The sequence below is a fragment of the Eleginops maclovinus genome, chromosome 12 (assembly GCF_036324505.1).
Source record: "Eleginops maclovinus isolate JMC-PN-2008 ecotype Puerto Natales chromosome 12, JC_Emac_rtc_rv5, whole genome shotgun sequence".
NCBI classification, from domain to species: Eukaryota; Metazoa; Chordata; class Actinopteri; order Perciformes; family Eleginopidae; genus Eleginops; species Eleginops maclovinus.
Genome location: NC_086360.1, coordinates 4,770,160 through 4,791,732, shown reverse-complemented (window position 1 = coordinate 4,791,732; position 21,573 = coordinate 4,770,160). Strand labels below are relative to the sequence as shown.

Genomic DNA, 21,573 nt, shown 5'->3' with positions numbered 1-21,573 from the left:
AGAGACAACACGAGAGGAAAATCGGTCCACAGTCTGACTGGGGTGTTCTTTTTAGGTTTTCAGTTCCCCCAAGAACAATGTCTAGCCACATCATTAAGCGCACAATGGAATAATTAGTGTAGCACTAACTATGTCCTGTGCTAGTGTTTTGCTTACATTATACATTTACTTATTCTATTATTACTTTGGCCACCTCTAACTGTTCGCGTAAGGCATTTTTTGTTGAGAGTTCACTCACCTCAGAAGAAGTAGTAGTATCGCGACGCGCTCTCTCTCGACTCTGGCACCTACTAACCCAACAAAGTTAACGTCGTCTCTAGGGCGGCGGCCTTTCAGTGCACGAGCTTGCCGAAACGTTCTGGTTCCACTTAAAGGTTTTTGGGGGTACGCGTTAACTATTCGGTCCGTCAAACTACCTGGTTGTAGGCCTAACTGTGTTACTGCATCATCACAACATTGCTATGAGAATGCAGAGTCTCAAGTAAGCGATTAAGACTGTGTCATTACCATTTTAGTGACAATAAGGTTATGGGTATCACAAAGTGCCTTTGGGACATTGTAATTCCTGTTATAAAGTGATGTCAATGCTCCATATTGCAATGTAATACATATGTAATGTATATACTCATACCTGGTTTTTTTCTGTCTTCTTCCACAGCAATGTGATGTTCCTGATTTGGGATCTGCTTCTCTTGCGTCTGTTTCCGAAGAGTCTTACTTTGTTATCCCACCGGACAGTGTCCTTCAAGTTCCATTGGATAGGCCACAGTTCTCCAAGACTTCATCTTTATACCTCAACATTTTTCTCTGCAGTCTATGACATCACTCCTGCTTAAGCTTCTCTACGCTGACTACCATAAGAATTAAGATTTATGATAGAGGACCCTCTCATCCCCTTCATCAACTCCCACCAGACAGGAGATTCAATCTACTACCACCAACTACAAGAACTCCTCAGCAGAAAGCTTTCTTAACGGACAATAAAGTTTATTTATCTATCTTATCGTATTGTTGTATTTTGTTGATATCACCCACGTGATAAGCAGTGTTGGGAATAAAGCATTACAAAAGTATTTAATTACTGTAATGCATTATTTATTTATTTCCTGTAACTAATGTAAGGCATTGCAGAGGGGGGAACTGTAATATATACTAGTTACAATGCTAGTAACTTAAGTTACAATACGTTTTACTGTAACCTGGATTTTAATGGTGTTCAGTGTGGTGGGTCAGAAAGCTATTCCTGAACCTGCAATTTTTTTAGTCTGTTAAAGTTACTTAAGTAATGCAAAAGTAATGCCTTAGGCCTACATTTTAAATAGTAATAGGCCTATGGTAGTGTAAGGGTTGAAAAGACAGTAGGCCTATGCCTATTGGGTAGGCCTGATCAGTAGGCTGCTTTACAGTTTTTGAGTAACTTGCCCAACAGTGGTGATAAGGTGATTTCCTAGGTCTACTCTTGTATGCCTATATGGACTTTCATGGGTTTTTCATAGTAAGCTAGCCTGATATCAGCCAACAACAACAATGCACATAACAATGACAGACCTACGCGAATAGGCTACGATGGAGATTGCTAAGGTAAGGATTAAACATATGACGTATTTATTTAGATCAAATGCTCAAAACCCCCATGTTACAAGCTGCTTCATACAGTAGGCACCGATGATCTTTTACCCTGTGGCTCGCGAATGTTTGGTTTCCCTGACAACCAAACGAGCCCTGCCAGCCCTGCGCAAGCGGCCAGGATTTGTTATCCGATTGTTTCATTTTCCATTTTCCGTTTGGGGGTGCATAATCGAAAAAACGAGAAAACGAACCGTAATCCGATTTCTGGTTTTGGTTTTGAAATGGGAAAAACGAGAAATCAAATGCTATTTTCATTTTTTCAATCCTCAACTAAATCGGAAAAACAAATGAACGAATGATACACGGATTTTTCTTGCATTACTCTCACTCACTGTAAATTACAACAGCATTAGAACCAAAAAAAGCACAAAGGGAAATTGATAAAGTGCTACAACAAACCTTTACTTCTCAAGCCCAACCACATTCTCTTTTACTTGCATTGCCAGGTGGTCAAAACTGCTAGCATGAATAATATTCCACAAAAGAATACTCTACCTCTTCAGTAAGGTCTTTAATGTGGCTTAATGTGTGATAGAGTGTGGGAAAACCATACCTTTCTATGCCCTCTTTTATGGACCGTCATGACGTAGAGTGGTTACAATCAAACATTAAAGCTAATTATGCTTGCAGGACATAATTTAGAATAAGATATGTTTTGCGACATATGTTTATGGTTGCATCAAATTGGAATTGTTATAATGAAGTGGGAGGTGGGGCTACAAACGAGGGCTACAAAAAAGTTTTAAGAGATTGAAATAAAATATAACATTAGTTACTACGTTTGTTGAATAGAGCCTTATAAGATTTTTGGAGTTTTCACTTTCCTGTAGTGTGTTATACAGGTCTTTGTGCATGTAAATGGTGTGCAAAGGCTAAAATCCCTCTGTCCTCAAGAGGGAGTTTATCTCCCAAACACCCCCCACCCGCCTGAAACACCTTGAATGGACTTTGTTGTTTACTTCGGTAACATAGTGACATTACTATGTAACTTTTGCGCTTCTATCAGTTAGCGCTCCAACACATTGTACTTAATGGGCTAAGGCGCGGGACATCTCTTAAGCACTTAAACAATCAACAGAGCTGACCAGCCAACCAATCAGAGCAGACTAGCCCGCAGCACAGGCAGTTTGAGAAAAAACAATACTTTTTTTAACATTAACATGTCGTAGTAGAGGCACACAATGCCAGTTTAAACCTATAAACTTGAATTATATGTACTAGGTTAAACAGGTTGCTGTAGAATTGCGTACTGTATGTTTGTATAGAAGATAGTTCAGAGATAAAACTAATTTGGGGAAAGTTACTGATATTCCCAACTCTCCAAGAGTAAGAAACTATAAATGCCTTAGGTCAGACCTTTTTTAGGTTTGGTGTACAGTCACTCTCTAATTACTAACTAGGCTATTTGGCTCAATTGTCGAGTGTCTATAGGATCAAATAGCATAATCATGATCCCATAGACATCCAGGAATTGATGAAAATCAAGCAAGTAAACTAAGTTGAGATCTTTTTCTTAAGCTTTGTCTGAGTGTAGGCCCACAGTCTCAGACTTGGAACACCGTTGGTCTTTAACCCTTTACAGCCTTTACACATGTTTGGTATATCTGAAGACTTATGACTTATGTTTACGCAAACATAACATTTCCAAGTTTGGGAAAAATAAAGTACTTCTGATTCAGATTTTGCGAATTTCAAATGTACATTCATTCACAGTCTCTTCTTTTCTGTTTGACAAATGTTACTGTTTATTATGAGAAAAACAAACTGAAAAAAAGAGAGGGTACAGAGTGAAAATGACTCAGGACAACACAAAGTTAACCACCTCCCAATATATTAATATACACAGCTACTAGCCTATGTACAATACATGTCTGAAGCAGGACATCTCCGTTACAAATGTTCAAATCTCTGTTAGAAAAAAAGAAAAAAACCCCAGACCTTCTCAGAGTTGAAATAAACAGAGAATCAGCTAATATAAATTCTGATAGATAATCAGTTATCAATAACAATTATCTCACCTTATCTGCATTCACACACTGAGATATTGTAGATCACTTATACTGTACACTATCACACTTAAAGACTCCCTCTTTCTAATGGAACCAAAACAAAATACACAGGCTTAGTGTAACAATGGACTCTAGGTGTATTGACTTTAGTGGTTTCCTTAATTACTGTCCTATTGCTTAAAACAAAATCTCTTTGCCCTTTTGACATCACATCATTTGGCACTACAAGGCAAATCTGGTCAACCACTTTAATCCCAACTTTTACCCAGTACTCAAAGGCATGTCAAAAACATTCAACCTCCAAATAATGTTCTCTTAATCACACACAAAAGTGTTACAGTACAGATAATTAGAAAAAAAATAAAAAAATACTGAACAACAAAAACACTAAACGAAACTCAAACTTAACATATTTGGTCTTCCTCTTCCTTTCCTGCGGAGATGATGTTGATTGCTATTTTATGCTCTTAACAATCTGCTCTAAGGGAGGATTTAAAAATACTGAACACATAATACACACTAAAGTAAGTGAGTGACTATAGCATGAAAATACTGAGACAATTATTTTTTTTATTGTAAAAAATGGACTCGTATCCGCCTTACATAATGTTGACACTAAGACAAGCAAAGCCTTTAACATCGATCACACACACCAGTTAATCCAGTTGCAAATCACCTTCACTTTTATTTGGTTGAAGCTCAATGTCCCTGATGTTATTACTATTAAATGATGTAGTACATGTATGGAAAACTCTTAATCACCATTGGCTAGCTTTCTCAAAATCCACATTTCCATATTTTACTACTTCAAGTAGTAAAATACTTGAAGTAGCAACTGTGAAGTCTACACCACTGTATCCCTTTTTAGCATCTAGCATGCAGTAGTTCTTTAAACAAAATTCTGTTGATAAAAACATCTTGATGGATTGAAAGAAAGGCATTTATTTGTGCCCTCTTGTGGCAGGAAAAGGAATCCACGTGTTCTTAAATGAATCTTTCAAAGGGTATTAGGATCGGCTGTAGTGATTGGCTGGCTAATGTAGCAAGAGCAAGGCTTGTGTCTGCCCACAACCTAGCTAAAAGTGTCTCATTGGCCCTCAGTTCAGAGGTATCTTTTTAACACAGTAGTTCTATGTTGTGTGTTGTCTCTACTCACCGAAACTTCACGTTCATGTGATCTGGCTTAGCTAGTGTAATGTCTTTGAAATCAGTTCTGTAACTGTCAAACTAGGTAAATACCGGACACATTCGGTGAAAGTGCTATCAACGCTACAGTTATTGGAACAACCCTAGCTTCCTTGCTAAGTACTTTGCTTAATAGATAGTTAGACAGCAAGCAAAGAAGATAGTTAGCTTGCATAAATCATTAAACATAACTGAACCTTGTCTACTGTAATCAGATAACCAAAGAAGTAGGAATCTTTTTAGCAAGTATCGCTATACACCATATCTGCACTTCAATTATTGTCCTATGGAAAGCAGGACAAGCAGTGGCGCAGTTCATGCTGGGAATGTTGCGCTAGTTGGACAGGGTCTGTTCTTGCAGTAAAGAATCTCAACTCAATGCAAATTACTCTGTCTAGCATCACCAGGCTGGCTAGCAAAACAAGAAGTCAAACTAGGCAACAGCTATCGACCATATGCATATCCTATTTCTTGCCAAATAATATATTTTTCAGAAGTAGAATTTGATGAACTAACATTTTTTAAATGTATTAGCAGGCCACTTTTTTGTAATACTTGATAAGGTAAGTAGCAGACAGTTGAGTGGATCAGCGTTTCGACTAGCGCCCTTGCCAAATGTGGTGCAGATGTAGCGGTAGTTAAATGTAAAATCAGTGAGACAACTTATTGACAACAAAAATACTTTTAGTGTGGATTTTCCATAAAACAAAGACTTGTTAAACTACACCAAATTACAACTTGCTAGCTTTTTGGGTCAGCTAACAACAACAAAATCTCAATACTAGTTGACTTGCTTATAAGGGCTCTTAACAGTTTCGTGTCTTAATTTGAGTAATTTTACTTTCAGTTCTTTGATTGATTGATGAACAAATCAACAGACTTTACATTTTTTTAATCTTGCGCTAAGGCTAGCTGGCTAATCTATAAATGTGCAAATCTCTGGGCTCCACCATAGACATAAACACATCGAACATACGTGTACATTTTACAGGCCCCAGCACAAACATAGACACAGGTAAAGAGATAATGTGATATTAGATGAATGCATTAGATACTGTGCCATCTATCAGCTTGATTTCCACTGGTAACATACCCAAAAGTAAGGTACTTTAAAAAGCAAGTATCCAGTGCCAGATGTTAATGGTATATTATTTGAGTTAATTCACAAGGATGAGTTTTAAATACATTTGATATCATATTTTATTACTTAAACTCTTTATTTGTCTTTGGCAACAACAAGGGACGGCATATTTGTTTTATTATTTGTTTCAAATGTGCCCTCCATCTACTTACTTTCCCAAATAACCCACAGTTACCCACTGACTGATTTTCAGTCTTTGAACCACACAGGTATCAACGCAGCCTCTTGGCATTGTGATGTGAACATCATTCATATCCACAAAAAAGTCCGACAAGTAAAAATAAAATAGAATAAAAATCTAAAAATAAACTACACTACAATTTGACCCTAACCCTAGCTCCAGTGTGGGTTAAATGAACATGAATAACTGAGAGACGCAGACAGTGCTTTACAATAATAATAAAAACCACAGGGACAGGTGAAAATAACAAGACTGAAAAGTCTGTCCAGTTTTTGACATCCTTAAAAGCCAAAGAAATTAAGAAGATTAACATTTACACAAACTTTGGCACCATCGCAAAAGGGGAAAAAAAGCGCCAAAAGGTTTGACAAGATGTTTTGGTCGAAGGGGGCTTTAAGGAGAGGTGGGAAACTATCAAATCCGCAATCAAATAGAAATATTTCTAAATATTTGTTCACTAACAACTGTCAGGTTTGTTTTCCTCTGAGTTGACAAGCCTTTCTCCTTCTACCTCAACCTTGTCCCTCAGTAAAGATGGCTGAAGTTACCACGAAGCAACCCCAACTTCTGACCACAGATCTGCCAGTTTCCGTATTCCCTCTGACATACCCTTGTAACATAATTCCAGTCCTTTGTCTTGTTGTGTCAGTCTGTCGTCTTATAAAGAGTCCAGAGATGGAAAAACCCGCAGAGGGGTCCATCTAAGCACAAACCGCTCACTGGTTGACATGGGGCTTCAGGGCTTGGTAAAGTCCCTCGAAGGTGGGTCGGTCAGGTATATCACGACTCCAACAACACATCATCAGCTCAAACAGCGAAGGTGGACAGAGCGGAGGGCCGTAAAGGAAAATCTAGTCAGAAAAGACAGAGAGATCGTTAGTAAAGAATCAGTAAATGGCTTTTTAAGTTGTACCAAGATTGTCTATCCATTCCTTAAAGGACACATTAAAGTCGTATTTTCCCCCCAAAAAATGTATGGACCATTACCAAACTATAAATGTTTAAAGGTAGAATGAGCAAGGTCCATTTTCCAATTATGCAAAGGGTCTTAACTTCTACTGCAGGGAAGTTACCTTCCTGAGGTTTTGAGCATATTTGGAACATGCGTTCATAACCAGATCAACAAATGAGATTCATCTAGCGGCCCCTCAAATTGTGACGGGGTACCCATCCCAAGGTTGGGAACCACAGCTGTAGGTGAGTTGGATAGATAGTGAAACGGTACAACAATAACTGAGCAGCTGTACCTTATGGAACTCCAGTCTGCTACATGTAAACTGTTGAACAAATTTAGCAAAGTCTGGTCTAACTGTGGGCTAAATCGGGGATCTGGTTGCAAGACTACTGCATGACCTGGAATGAATGACACATCTCAATTGAACTGTCCTTTGGGAGTGCGTTAGATTGGTCTCACCTGTCTACCCTGGTTCCTGAAGAACTCGCCAGTGTTCTCTATAACCTGTTCATCGGACAGCAGGCTGTAGGGCTGCTCCTTACACAGAGTGAAGATCTCCCAAAGGGTGACGCCAAACGCCCACACGTCGCTGGCCGTGGTGAACTTACCCTGGAGAGGAGGCAGGGGGTGACATTGAAAAATACTGACAATGATGCAGAAGTTCAAGCATTACGTTTGAGGATGGAGCTTATGAAGAAGATTTGGAATGCACAAGGGTTTTGTCAACCCTAATGTTGTTGCAGCAATTACAAAACAAAATTTGGTGGTAGGGTACCGATGGACTATACACCGATCAGCCATATCATTATGACTACTGACAGGTGAAGTGAAGAACATTGATTATCTCGTTACAATGGCCAATGTCAGTGGGTGGGATACGTTAGGCATCAAGTGAACACTTTCCTTTGTCCTAAAAGTTGATGTGTTGGAAGCAGGAAAAATGGGCAAGCATAAGGACGTGAGCGACTTTGACAAGGGCCACATTGTGATGGCTAGGCGACTGGATCAGCGCATCTCCAAAACTGCAGCTCTTGTGGGGTGTTCCCGGGCTGCAGTGGTCTGTACCTACCAAAAGTGGTCCAAGGAAGGAGAACCAGCGAACCGGCGACAGGGTCATGGGCGGCCAAAGCTCATAGATGCGAGTGGGTAGGGAAGTCTGGCCCATGTGGTCCGATCCAACAAAAGCTGCTGGTACTCAAATTGCTGAAACAGTTAATTCTGTTTCTGTTAGAAAGGTTTCAGAACACACAGAGCATCCGTTTGTTGCATATGGGCCTGTGTAGCCGCAGACCGGTCAGGGTGCCCATGCTCCCCCCTTCATGGAGACGGTATTTCCTTATGGCAGTGGCCTCTCTAAGCAGTATAATGCCCCCTGCCACACTGCAGAGATGCTTCAGGAATGGTTTGAGGAACACGATGAGTTCCAGGTGTTGACTTGGCCTCCAAATTCCCCAGATCTCAATCTAGTCGAGCATCTGTGGGATGTGCTGGATAAACAAGTCTGATCAATGGAGGCCCCACCTCGCAACTTACAAGTCTTAGAGAATCTGCTGCTTACATCCAGACACCACAGCACACCTTCAGAGGTATAGTGGAGTCCAGGCCTCGACGGGTCAGGGCTGTTTTGGCCGCAAAAGGTGGACCTACACAATATTAGGCAGGTGGTCATAATGTTATGGCTGATCGGTGTAGATGCATCCATTAATAAACATACTTTTCATACTACAGAAATTCTCATAAAACCTCACTTGCATTTATAACAAAAAACAACAAAGCCGTTAGGAGCGGATGGAGGTGTAAGGGAATAACGTCAAGCACTGGGTATAAATGGTCTTCTTTTCTTTCTTTTTTTAGCCCTATCTCATGTTTACTCCGCCCCTCGCTTACCAGCAGGATGCTCTCCCAGGCCATCCATCGTATAGGCAGCACCGCCCGACCCTGGATGCGGTAGTAGTCGCTGCTGTACAGGTTCCGGCTCATCCCGAAGTCGGAGATCTTGATGGTGAGGCGGCGGTCCAGCAGGCAGTTTCTGGTGGCCAAGTCGCGATGCACGAAGTTTAGGGACGCCAGATAGGTCATCCCTGATGAGATCTGCACTGACATGTGGAGGAGGTCGGACAGACTGGAATGAGGGACAAAGGGAAAGAAGAGGGTTAGAGAGGAGGGAGGAAGGGTGGACATCATAGTCTTCATATGTTCAATAACCGTGTTGCTCTCTGTTGATTGCATCACTTGCTAAATTAATTAAAATGGAACACAGTATAAACAGTGTGTATGGTATATTAACCTGACTGAAGGGATGTTATTGGCGTGTGTCAGCGTGCTCTCGATCTCCCGCTGCGACAGGAACATGTTGAGGTCTCCGTTCTCCATGTATTCGGTCACCATGCACAGCGGGTCGGACGACACACAGACGCACAGCAGCCGGATGATGTTGGGGTCGTTCAGACGAGACATGATCTTTATTTCCTTAAGAAAGTCGTTCCTGAAGGACATACATATTGCTTTCAGTCATCTGGGTCTCACACAGAGTACCAAACTGAGAAAATCACATTCAATTAATAAGGAAAGTTTCAGCAGTATCTGCAGTACTCTGTCCATTCGTCCAATACAAAATAACAGTAGTTGCAGAAATAAAACAGACCCTAAATAAGGGTGGGTTATGTGTTCTTATGATTTTGGCCCTGATTTTGGTATATTTGTTGATCTGTGACTCTCTGCAGGACTGTAATAAATCTGTACAAACCTTTTTTTTTTAAAGTTGGGACGGACTCATTATAGTTAACGTGCCTGTATACCTACATTTATACCAGTCTGCGTGACCTACCTGCGGGAACTCCTATTTGTAGGCAAGCTGCTAGCTTTACAGCTGTGAGTTCTAGAAAAAGCCATTTTCATGAATTATGTTTATTATAATATGTTTACATTCATAACAATAGTTTTGGGGTATGGCTTTGAAGGAAGCCCTGAAAGGACCTCTTTTCCACTACATTTAGCGGCTTTAGCTAGTGCTGCTAGCTATTTTCATTGGGAAAAAGTTATCAACATTTGGCTGGGTTTGTGGTTACAAAGCTAGTTTATTCTTGCTGGCTTCTTCAATTTGACCCACCCTAACTTAAAGGTCACCTATTAATAGTGTGGAACATAATATGGCGTTTAAGTGTATCTCCCGGTAGAAAACTCTCTTTACAGAGGAGAGCTGCATGACGCTCCAAAGGGGCGTGGTCAGCAGCAGCTCCAAAGCTACAGTCACAGAATCAGCACTTCAGGAGCAGGGCTGAAATAGAGGGGGATGAGGCATGCTAGAATGGGGTATCTGTTTGGTATTTTGAGCAAAACACTTCAGAGACAAGTTTTGTATAGATATGGCCCTACAATATATTGTAAATAAATATAGCATAATAGGAGGGACAATGTATTGTACACAGCCACATGCTCTAATGTCAAGAGCTGCAATATTATTGGTGAAATTCAATCTAAATCTAAGTCAGAAGCTAACTACTAACTAACAACAGGGGTGTTCCATGTCTTCACGACTCATTTCGAGATGACTGTTACAGTGTCTGTGGATATTCATGGTCCTAGAAGGACGAATCCTTGATTTTTGTGATGAAATTACTCTCCTCTAGAGCCAAATTGAGGTCAAAATGTTGACGCGTACACAGAAACTCTATACAACTGCCTTTGAGGATGTTCCGTTGTGATCAGAGACCTAATATGTGTCATAAGATATGTATTCCACTTAACAGCTTTTAAAGAGACACATTCAAGACTTTCAAATAAGGTCACAGATCCTTAAATGTAAAATTACTGTCACACACAAACATGGTGTACCTGGCCTGGCTGGTGGCGTCGGCCCTCAGCTGTTTAACAGCTACCAGTACAGAACGCCCATCTCTGTCAGGGAGGGGTGACCCTTCCCCAAGGAATTCTGGGAGTCCCTCTGCCTCACACAGGTGGACCTGCAGGAGATATTAGGTATAAATACAACCATGGTAGCAAGCAGCCTACTTTCAAGAGGCAAACAAGTTTTATGACATCCTGACCTTCTGTTATTTTTGGAAATCCATCGGATGCTAAGAAACTGATACTCCAGTGCACCGTGTTAAAAGAAAATTGAAAACACACATCACGGCATTTAAAAAACCTTTCAGACAAGTTTTAATTGTGCAAACTTTTCTGGATTTAAAATGTTTCCTGATTGGCTGTTGCCGAGCCCGCCCCTGCTCACCTCTCCAAACTGCCCCTCCCCCAGCTTCTCCCTGAAGATCAGCTGTTGCCGCGGAAACTCAGCAGCAGAGATGTCCTTCCTGGTGAGTGAGTCCACGGTGAGGGCAGGGACAGCGTACATGTTGCTGCCGGTGACGCCCTGCAGCCGCACGATGTCTGTCTCAGCGTAGTGCGGTGCGTTGCTATGGAAACACTGGTGCGGAGTGCACTGGGTGACGTCAGGCTCGGCGTAGCCTCCTCCACACGCTAATGGAGGGAGAACAGGTTAGCTTTTCCTTGAGACTTTTCTACGTGATTCCTCGGGAGCAGAAAGAATCATTTTGTTTTTACAGCTTCCTATGAATCACTTCATACCTAAAAAATCTGGGGAACTCTTTTTGATCTTTCATTCATATCCATGTATTTATATCTCCAATAACCACCTTTCTAACCCCTATTAAAGCAGTTACACAAGTACTAAGTAGTGTATTATGGCTGTAATAACAGTGTAATAACGGTGTTATATGGATGAAATAAGTGTTGGAATGTAACTACATTAACGCAAGCAATGTACATAACTAGAAAATGTGAAGTACTTCAACTGAGAATTTCCACATTATGCTACTTATTTTTTACCTCATTTTGTAGGCAAATGTTGTACTTTTTACTCCAATACATTTATTCTACAGCTTAAGTTACTGGCTACTTTGCAGATTGATGTTTTTAATACAAAAATGATGTACAAATAATAGTATATTATTATAGGTTAATCTATCAAGCAGTATATAAAGCAATTCCAAGAAACCCCACCTTTACCAGAAGCAACATTAAAGTGTTGAACACATTCATGCATCAATAACTCTAATTGAATATATAGGATTCTATATCCGAGTTCTTCTTCCACCTTTGGTCAATGTAGACAATACACAATAAAGTTAGCAATATCAGTAGGATCCCTGATATATTCCATAGACTCATTCTTCTAGATGTGAATTTTGATCATCAGAGGAGTGTCACTGAAAGATTTTTAAGAATAAAGCTGAAAATTCATACTAGAATTAAGATAAATATCAGATTTAGTTTTCAAAAATGGTTATTGTGAAATTTAACAATGTAAAAATCAAAGAGCGCTTTCTGTTGGCCTGTTTTTTTCTCAAAAAACTCTTTGTATTTATTTACTTCTTATTGGTAACATGCACCCAGATACCAATAGAAAATGCATGTATGTAAATATTTATACTATATAATTAACGGAGTTTGGTGAGTGAACTACTATGAGATAATCCTGAATTGTTACATTCAGGAGGGCATTTACTTCAATAGTTTGACCTTCTAAAAATATATGATTTTGAACCTCACAGTTTAAAAATGTCCCAAAAAAAATTATCCCACGGCAGGAAACAGAAGTACATTGTAAAAAGTGAATAAACGTCTGTGTACCGAAAGGAAATGAGTATCTGATAGATGTTGAAGTCACACCTTTCAGCTCTTACCACGCAACCAGCCTGATGTCATGTGACAGGAAGTCAGCAGGAGGAGGTCATAGAGAGGGTTACCGAGGAGCAGAGCTGGAAGAAGAGGAGGAGGAAACATGGAGAGGGCTGGGAGGTGAAGCAGACAGATCTGCAGATTGAATGAACATGCACATTCAGCGTCATCAACAAATACTGGAGAGGGTAGGAGAAAAAAGAGCAAGGCAGAAAGCATGTTTCTGAAGGAAATAAAGGAAGTCAAGAGCAGATAAACATTCAACAGCTGTAAGGGACTGAGGGTGTTTGTGAAGGTGCCAGCAGAAGATGGATGTATTTTAGCAGAGGCCTCCCCTCTAGGTAGCTTTAACAGTCGGGTCTAAACATGTCATAATGGATGATCTGGAGTATTTTTTAGGCACTGCTGATTCCGATTCAATTTCATTCAAGTTTATCTTTTGTTTGAGGAGAAATAGTCAATAACTGATCAATAAAACATGAACAAAAGGCATTTTTTTCAAAATAAAGGCCATATTGTCTGTATCCCTACATGAAGCTCAGGAAGTGGACTTTATTTTCAAAATTAAAGTCCCATAGAGTTATTGTGTTTTTACAGGAAGCTCAGGATGATGCAAGGTCTTTTTTTTTTTAAAACCCCATGGAGTACAAAGTCCTTACAGAGAGTTCAAAATGAGGATACTTTTCAAAATAAAACCCAAATAGAGAAGGCAGTCCAGGATGAGGCATGTTCTTTCAAAATAAAGCCCCATAGGGTAACTGTATAATTAGGACACCTGGGATGAGGATTTTTTTTTTTTTAAAGCTCAAGAAAGTAACTGTATCGTTAAAGGAAGTTTTGCAAAATTAAAATCCCTTAAATGAAACAAAACTACTGCTATCAAAACCTCCTTACCTCTGGAAAAATTAGCATGGGGACAAAGATCACGTGCCAATCACACACTCAAATCTCTCAGTGGGGTATTTACAATTTCTTCCTGTTATAACTACTGTATGTTTAAGCTTATGAAAATACATGTTTCCATAGAGTATCTGTATCCTTGTAAGCAGCTGAAGATGAGCATTGTTTTCAAAGTAAAAGCCCCAGCAAGTAACTACCGTTTTCGTAAGTTCAAGTTTAGGCTAGCTTTTCAGGACAAAAGCCCCATTGAATATTTGTATCCTAACAGGAAGCTCAGGATGAGGATATTTTTTAAATAAATCCCGAAAGAGTAACTCTATTGTTATAGGTTCAAGTTTAGGATAGGTTTTTCAGAATAAAAGCCCCAGAAAGACACAATACAGCTACTGCTTTCAAAACCTATTGTACTTAGCATCGTGATGCCAGTCACACTGTCAAATATTCTCTGTAGGGAATTCTTTAACTTTAACTACGCAAAGGGTTAGTTCAATGAGCTGCAGCATGTTTACCTGAGGCCTCGGCACTCTGTGACAGCTCCGGCAGCTTGTTTCTCAGCACCGCTGGGTTCTGGTACTGTGGGTCCAACAGAAAGACTCTCTCATAATGTGGGTCAGTGTTGGTGGGGCCTGAGGAAGACATCACACACGATCATGCTCACAAAGCGTAAACAACCCTGCAATAGTTTGTTTAAGCCAATTTGATGACCTAAATATCAAATGACAGCTATCAAATTCTTAGTTTTTATAAATGGTTAATATAATTAATTTGAGCACCAAGCTTTGCCTCCTCAGTTCTGCAAATTGTTTCTGAAACATATTCCCATGACAACATCATATCTCAACTTGATGAGCAATTGAATATTTGTATGCTTCTACTTTGGACATACAATTCAGTTTCATTCGCACATCTATTTAATTAAATGTATAACAATGCAGACTTTCACGTGTTTTGATCCCTATGATTTCAGTTGTGTTTTATAATATTTTGTTTCCAAACTAAAGTCAGAGGGACATATGAAAAACACCGTAAAGCATTGTCAAATAAGACAGATACTGTATAGGTAATATCAAGATCACTCACCAGACCACAGTTTAATGCCGTTAACTCAGAAAACGATAATGAAACGAGTCAGTATGGGTTGAATGTTAGTATTTTTTTGTATTGCTTCCATCCTGTTTAGCCTGTTGTTAAAAACACACTGCATTACAAATGTGTTAAGGATAGTTGAAAGCAATAATATTAACTTTAAATAAAACATATATGGTTCAATTTAATATTATTGCCTTCACAACCCTAATACAGTTAGGTGAAATTTGTTGACGTAATACATTAAATTAAAGTCAACATCTCTGCTTTTTCAGTGCAGTGTTTGTTAACAACATCAAAATATGCAGTAATTCCAATTGCACAATTACCTTATTATTAGTAGTAGTGGTAATAACACTTCTACACATAATAAAACTTATATTAATTATTATTCTTAATTAATTGTATTAATATACGGCCTTTAATATATAAAATGCAGCTTAAGGCTGTATCACAACAAACCTGACCATGATACTCAAACTGTTTTGGAGTCTACCTGTGGGGGCGTGGCCGGACCGAGGGGGCACAGGAGGGGTCTGCAGGATGATGGTGTCACTGCAGGAGGACAGCCTCACGGTCACCTCCTCGTCCAGGATCCGACGTGGAGCCTGAAGGAGGAGAAAGGGAGAGATGAAACACGTTTAGGGAACCTCCATAACCAATGCTCAAATTCAAGGGATGAACTTTCAAGTCAATCAAAAAATAGGTTTGAATCTTGAGCCTTCACCACTTCTATACTCAAATCAAATCATCTTCCATTATACCGTATCTCTTCTTCAGTGGTTCATCTGCTTACCTTCTCCAGCACCTTGCAGACATACTGGCACCAGAGGATGAGGAAGATGATGATGACTAACAGCAGGATGATGGTCACCAGGCAGCCAATAAGGATGGGCGTTTTCCCGTCATCTGGCGGGTCACTCGCTGATACATTGGCTGCTGTGGAATAAAAGGTTAGAGATTTAAATGTAATATTTATTGATGAGTCATTTTTCCTACTGATGAGTTTGTTAACAATATCGACTAGTTCCATGCAAAAAGCTTGTATTTGTTTTGGTACTATGATATGATCATTTATAGATGTAAGTTTTTTTTAAAAACAAAGCACACTCGCGTTTCTTAAAGCCAAGCCTCCAATCCGCTCCTCTACGGCAGCTGCACACCTGGTATTGGCTCATTTAAATGAATTGAGCAGGGAAATTAACCCTGCCTTCAGCTTTAAGCACACTTTACAACTTTTAAGCCCTAATGATTGACATGTATGGCTATTGAAGTGTTCATTTTGTGAAGTTGATTTACACCACTTGTCACTTACGTAACACCCACATTCTGATTATGATCTGGAATTGATTGGATTTCCAACCAACTTTGAACCAAAACTCCTACTTTAGAATGGCAATGCTTCAACGCAGCATCGACAGCTGCATTCTAATGTAAGATATTTCTGTTTCTGGAACATGCTCTGACATATGAAAGCTGCTTGGAAAATAGTAATAGGCTTAAGGGGCTCCTCTGGAAGGAACTTTGGGATTTTAGTCTTTGCAGACCATTTACATGCACTAACACCTATAAGACACTTCAGGAAAAGGAAAACCAGGAGTCAATCCTTTCTCTTACACCACTACAATCACAAAATGCTGAACAGGTCAACGATGCCATAAAATGCCTACCCTAGCTTTAATGTGGTTACATTTGGGGGATTATTTTATGTGAAATGAAAAGGGGGAGATCAAAGGGAATACCTGTCATAGGTGGGGTTGACATGGTGCTCTCCATCTTGACTTGAGGGACGGTCGACACAATGGGTATCAGAGACGGGAGTATGGTGTCCTCTGAGGGGAGAAATTAAGGGGTATTATTATTATAATTTTAAAAAAATAAATTAGAATTTGTATTTCTGATTGTGCGTTTGTTACCCGACTGAAAGGAGATTTCGCTGAACATCATCCAGAAATCGGCAAAGTAAAATCGGCAGCGGAGGGATTTGGCGGCGCGGCGGTTCAGTGGCACAGTGACGTAGCGGGCGCTGGGGTTCCTATCGTCCAGCACCGTCTTGAATGACACAGGCTCAACCTCCCAGTCGGCGATGAGGCGGGGCTTAAACCAGCAGGAAACAGAGGAGAAGATCTTCACACCGCGGGTGAACATGTTGTTACTGTGAACCTGGATTAAGAGGAAAATACATTCATTAGAAAGGGTGATAAGACAGAACTTGACTTCTAGTGTGGAAGCTGTTTATGACCATGTATACATATTATGTAGATACTATACATAAATACACCTTTTGAAATGAAAGTAAAATATTAGTATAAGAAATATTATTAGTATTTTGACCCAGATTATGTTTTTTGACATGCCACATATGTGATTCGAATCAGTGTCAAAGGTAACTCTCTTTAAATATATACAGTACGTGCATATCTCCAATTACATATCAAATACAATACACATTTCTTTTGTGCATATTCTTGAGTTTGTTAGTTAAAGAATGTATGACAGAAGTAAAACATTCAAGGGAAATATAAATAGGAGAATGGTGCAAAACCTTGGAAAGGTTAGGATTGGTGCACTCCCACAAAACTACTACAGAACGCTGTTGATCAGTCAGAGAATTGCAATCTGTTTAGCAGCGGTACTGCTGTGTACTACAAGCGTGTATAAACTGTCACTGCTATGAGGTCAGAAGAACTGACAACCTTCATAGAGGTGAAGTTCCTCTTCCTGTCGAACACAAACTCCATCTCCACGAACCCCGGACTTCCCAGAGAGTCGTTCCTCCAGCCCAGATAGTCGTAGCCCGGCCACACATGGTACTGACGGGTCAGCAGGAAGTCGTCCAGGCCGATCACACCGTCCGTCAGCTGACCCAGCCCGCCTAGCAGCTTCCTATTGGATGAGGGAGCTGTCAGTCTCAGAGAGAGGACAGAGGAGATGTGTGATGTTCATGTGACTCACCTCCTCTCATGTGCTCCATCATACGTGGAGTCGTTGAAGCTGGCGATGGGATAACCAGGCGGCATCATGATCTGACCCTCTGGAGCGCTGTAGGAGATCAGCCCGTCTGCAGGAGGGGGTGACAAAATTGTTTAACTGCTTTATTCACAGCAAATTTTCATACAAAAATCAATGAATTTGCTGTCATCGTGTCAACGTTTTGTACTGACCAGTTTATACCTTGATTATTTATATTCCGTTCGTCTGTTCATGTTCTATAGTGGTCATATATATTCTAGTTGCCAGCTCATAGCGTCCTATTGTGAACCCGGAAATGTTAAGTACCCCAAAATGTTTTGTTAGAAAATGTATAGTCGGGGTCCCCATCACATAGAAAACTGCCAGATGCTAACATTCATATGTTGGGCCATTTGCACCATTACCATAATTTGGGTTAAATAGCATTAATTACCATTTATAGCCTATAGGGACAATAGTTAAAGAATGGCTTGGTCGATTTGGACAATTTTGGTTCATTTTGATTTATTGGAGTACATTTGAAAGATTTAGAGGACTCTCGATCATTTGGATTAAACAGATTGCCTATTTTTTTGCAAAAATATTGTCCATATACAGTATTTGTTGAAACACAGGAGGTTTGGTTCTTATCAATCAATATGTTTTTATTGTCTACATTGCTTTTACCCTTTTTATACTTATATGTCTATTTAACTGCTGTGAAGCACTTTGGGCTACAATTCTTTTATGAAAGGTGCTAAATATATAAAAATATAACGCTTTTATTAATATTATTATTATTATCAAGGTTGAGTTCAAAGGTTGCCTCTCACTTTTTATTTTCTTTAAAGTAACTGTTTTTAGACAGCGTTCCAATCCAGATCCACATTTTACAGTCGTAGTTGTTATCATATAATATATACATTTTTATGGCAAGCCGTTTTCTGAGTCCAGTACTTCTGTTATGTACCATCATATTCTGAGGGTAAATGTATGTGTAACCTGTATAAAGTGAAATTAAAATTATTGGAAGAAATAAAGACACCGTTGTAGACATCTTCTGGTGATCACTTGTGAAAATATGTTTTTTTTTTACAGTGTAATAAAAACTAGCTGTATAAAGTGCTCAGCATGGATAAGCATTATTGCACAACAGTTTTAGAAAAAATAGTCTTTCTGAAAAAACCTTGTGGCTTTTACCAAATGAGGAGGTTTCTGAGGATTTTATGTGGGGAGGAGACAACATTTCTTAGTTTAACTCCACTGAGTCAACAACCGCTAATGTCAGCAGAGCTCACACTGTCTGAGTCTGTGTGTGTGTGTGTGTGTGTGTAAGTCTGTGTGTGTCTGTGTGTGTGTGTGTGAGTATGTCTGTGTGTGTGTGTGTGTGTGTGTGTGTGTGTGTGTGTGTGTGTGTGTGTGTGTGTGTGTGTGTGTGTCCTACCCTCCCACAGACAGCCGTACAGCTCCACTCTCATGCAGACGGTGGTGGACAGCTTGGGGACGGGGATCAGTCGGACGTAGCGGGTGATGATGGGAGGGTGAAGGTCGTTGATGACAGAGGTGTAAGCGTTTTTGTTGCCCTCCATCACCTGGAGACAGATTTCAGATGGAAAACATCAATAGTCTTGAAAGAGGAAGAAATGTCTTTCAAACATGACCTGCTGTTGAAATTGTGTCCTGTTAGTATTACTGTAGCTGTCAGGGAGCTTAAAGGCCAACATGAAGTTGGCTTGTAAATGTCATTTCCTGAGATTCCAGTGTGAATGACCAGAAGAGTGAAAAATTAGTCAGTTTCTTTTTCTTTTCCTTCCTGTTTCTCTTATTCTTCTCTCCATCACTGCTATATCATGCCGCCAGGTTTCCGCTCCATATTTGATTCTATTCTTTCCTGCATTTCCCTTCTCCCCCAGCCCGTGCTTACCCACAGTGCTTTGTGAAACACTTGTGTTACTCACCGTGTTCCCCAGCCGGTTCATCCAGGACTTCCACAGCAGGCCGTCCCGACTGTAGTTGAGGCGGTAGGCTCGGGCGAACTCGTTCCCCGAGTACCTAGCGTATCGTCCCTGAGTCCCGACCACCGTCAGGAAGGTCAACTTGCCCAGATCCACCTGAACAATGCAAATAACTTTTGTAAGTTAGTTTATTACAGCAATAAAAGTATTCTGCCAAGTCTCAAAAGTTTATATTTTAATTGTCTTCTTCAAAAAAGTCAACTAATCGGTTTGAGGTTTTCCGTAAAACTGTGTTAGCTAAATGTGGAAAAGAGTGGATTCATCAAATGTTGGACAATCCTCAGTCAACATTTCTGAACGATTTCTTCAGGCTGCTGTGGCTCAGGGTGAAATTGCTGATCTGCCAATGAAGGGGCCAACGGTTCAATCTCCGCCCCGAATTCAACACGTCAAAGTGTACTTGGGCAAAATACTGAACCCCAAAATTCTGGCATGTCAACTGAAGTGTATTCACTTGTAGTCACTTTGGATAAAGTAAAATCACATTTACGATTAAATATCTAAGGAATATTTTAGATTTGATAAACCAAACCTTCCTCCTTCAGCCCATGCCCATAGAATGATTCATCTTTTACAATTGTTCATGTATATCACTTGTCTTCTGCGTTTATGCAGCCACAAAAGCACTGTACAAGTGGATACAAGTCAATTAAACTACACAAAATGTGGGAAAAATATACAGGGGTTTGCTGATGATAGAAAATGTATCACCAGTGAAAATGATATGTTGAAATTGCTTAACTTTCACATACAAGCTAAAATGTCCCATATAGTGTATAGTATAGTCCTGATTATTATAAAGCAATTGGCAAAGGTGCCATTTAAATACTGTGAAAGTATCAAATTGCTAAATCCACGGAGAAATACACACAGTATTCAGTGCAGTCTTTTTGGGAAAGGGCTCTTAAAGAGACAGGCGCCAAAATTGAGCGTTTCAAGCAGCAGGGGAATACAGGTAATTTCAGACAGACTTCATGAGAAACAATGAAGGATGCCAACTTGTTCTAGTACAGTGGTTCTCAACTGGTCAAGCCTCAGGACCCACTTTTTCCTTCGTAAATCAATCACGACCCAAAGGCAGATTATCACTTCAAAGAACTAAAGTATGCTTTAAAAAAACTTTAAACGGTCATCACGTTTCCTAGAATCAGAATTGAACTTTATGAAATTAAAAATGCACATAGTTTTTGTATTAAATAAAAACACAGACTTAGAGCCAATCCTGGAAACACACCACACGTGAAAAATGTGACATGTTGAAAACCCAACCCCTGAGATTTTTGTAAACTATGCATTCTGGTACACTCGGAGAAGAAACTAAATACAGGTATTATTACCCAGCATATTTAATAATATTTAATGCCATTTATCTTTTGTTACATTGTTCTGACAGCTGAAACTGCTGCTCCTCACAGAGAGAAGAGAGAGGAGAGGGGCTGTGTGAATTACTTTAAATTGTGGATAAGGGTAGACAGCCCCCATTGTTCTGTGGGTCAAAATGAAAGATGGCCTACACATTTCTTTCGACATTATAAAAAAAAAAAGGTAAATGACATGGATGTATAAAGAGCAGTTCTACTGCAAAGTTATTCTCCGTGGGGATTTGCAGCAACATGCCGTAATCTTGATTCTTATTGGCCAGAAGACTGGTAAAGATGTTTTATTGAGAAGATGATCACTACGTGACAGCAGTTTTCAAACCCCTTTCTGTTGTCTGACATTTCCAGTCAAACCGCTACTGCAGGCGGAGCATTAACAATTCCGGCCTTCAAAATAAAAGTTTGAAAATTGTTTGTATAACAGAAATTTGTGTATTTGCAACC

General features: G+C 39.8%; 1 protein-coding gene across 1 annotated transcript in view; it reads right to left on the bottom strand.

Moving 5' to 3' along the window:
- Positions 1-3,346: 3,346 nt before the first annotated feature.
- ddr2l (discoidin domain receptor family, member 2, like) overlaps positions 3,347-21,573 on the bottom strand; it is a 33,314-nt gene continuing 15,087 nt past the window's right edge. The window contains exons 5-19 of the mRNA XM_063897228.1: positions 19,694-19,846; positions 19,180-19,327; positions 17,739-17,844; positions 17,480-17,669; positions 16,700-16,946; positions 16,526-16,615; positions 15,580-15,722; positions 15,280-15,391; positions 14,207-14,323; positions 11,332-11,576; positions 10,935-11,062; positions 9,388-9,585; positions 8,988-9,222; positions 7,560-7,709; positions 3,347-6,996 (exon numbers count right to left, since the gene is read on the bottom strand). Of these exons, the coding sequence (XP_063753298.1) occupies positions 6,862-6,996; positions 7,560-7,709; positions 8,988-9,222; positions 9,388-9,585; positions 10,935-11,062; positions 11,332-11,576; positions 14,207-14,323; positions 15,280-15,391; positions 15,580-15,722; positions 16,526-16,615; positions 16,700-16,946; positions 17,480-17,669; positions 17,739-17,844; positions 19,180-19,327; positions 19,694-19,846 (2,397 nt within the window). The 3' untranslated portion in view covers positions 3,347-6,861. The remainder of the gene's footprint in view (positions 6,997-7,559; positions 7,710-8,987; positions 9,223-9,387; positions 9,586-10,934; positions 11,063-11,331; positions 11,577-14,206; positions 14,324-15,279; positions 15,392-15,579; positions 15,723-16,525; positions 16,616-16,699; positions 16,947-17,479; positions 17,670-17,738; positions 17,845-19,179; positions 19,328-19,693; positions 19,847-21,573) is intronic.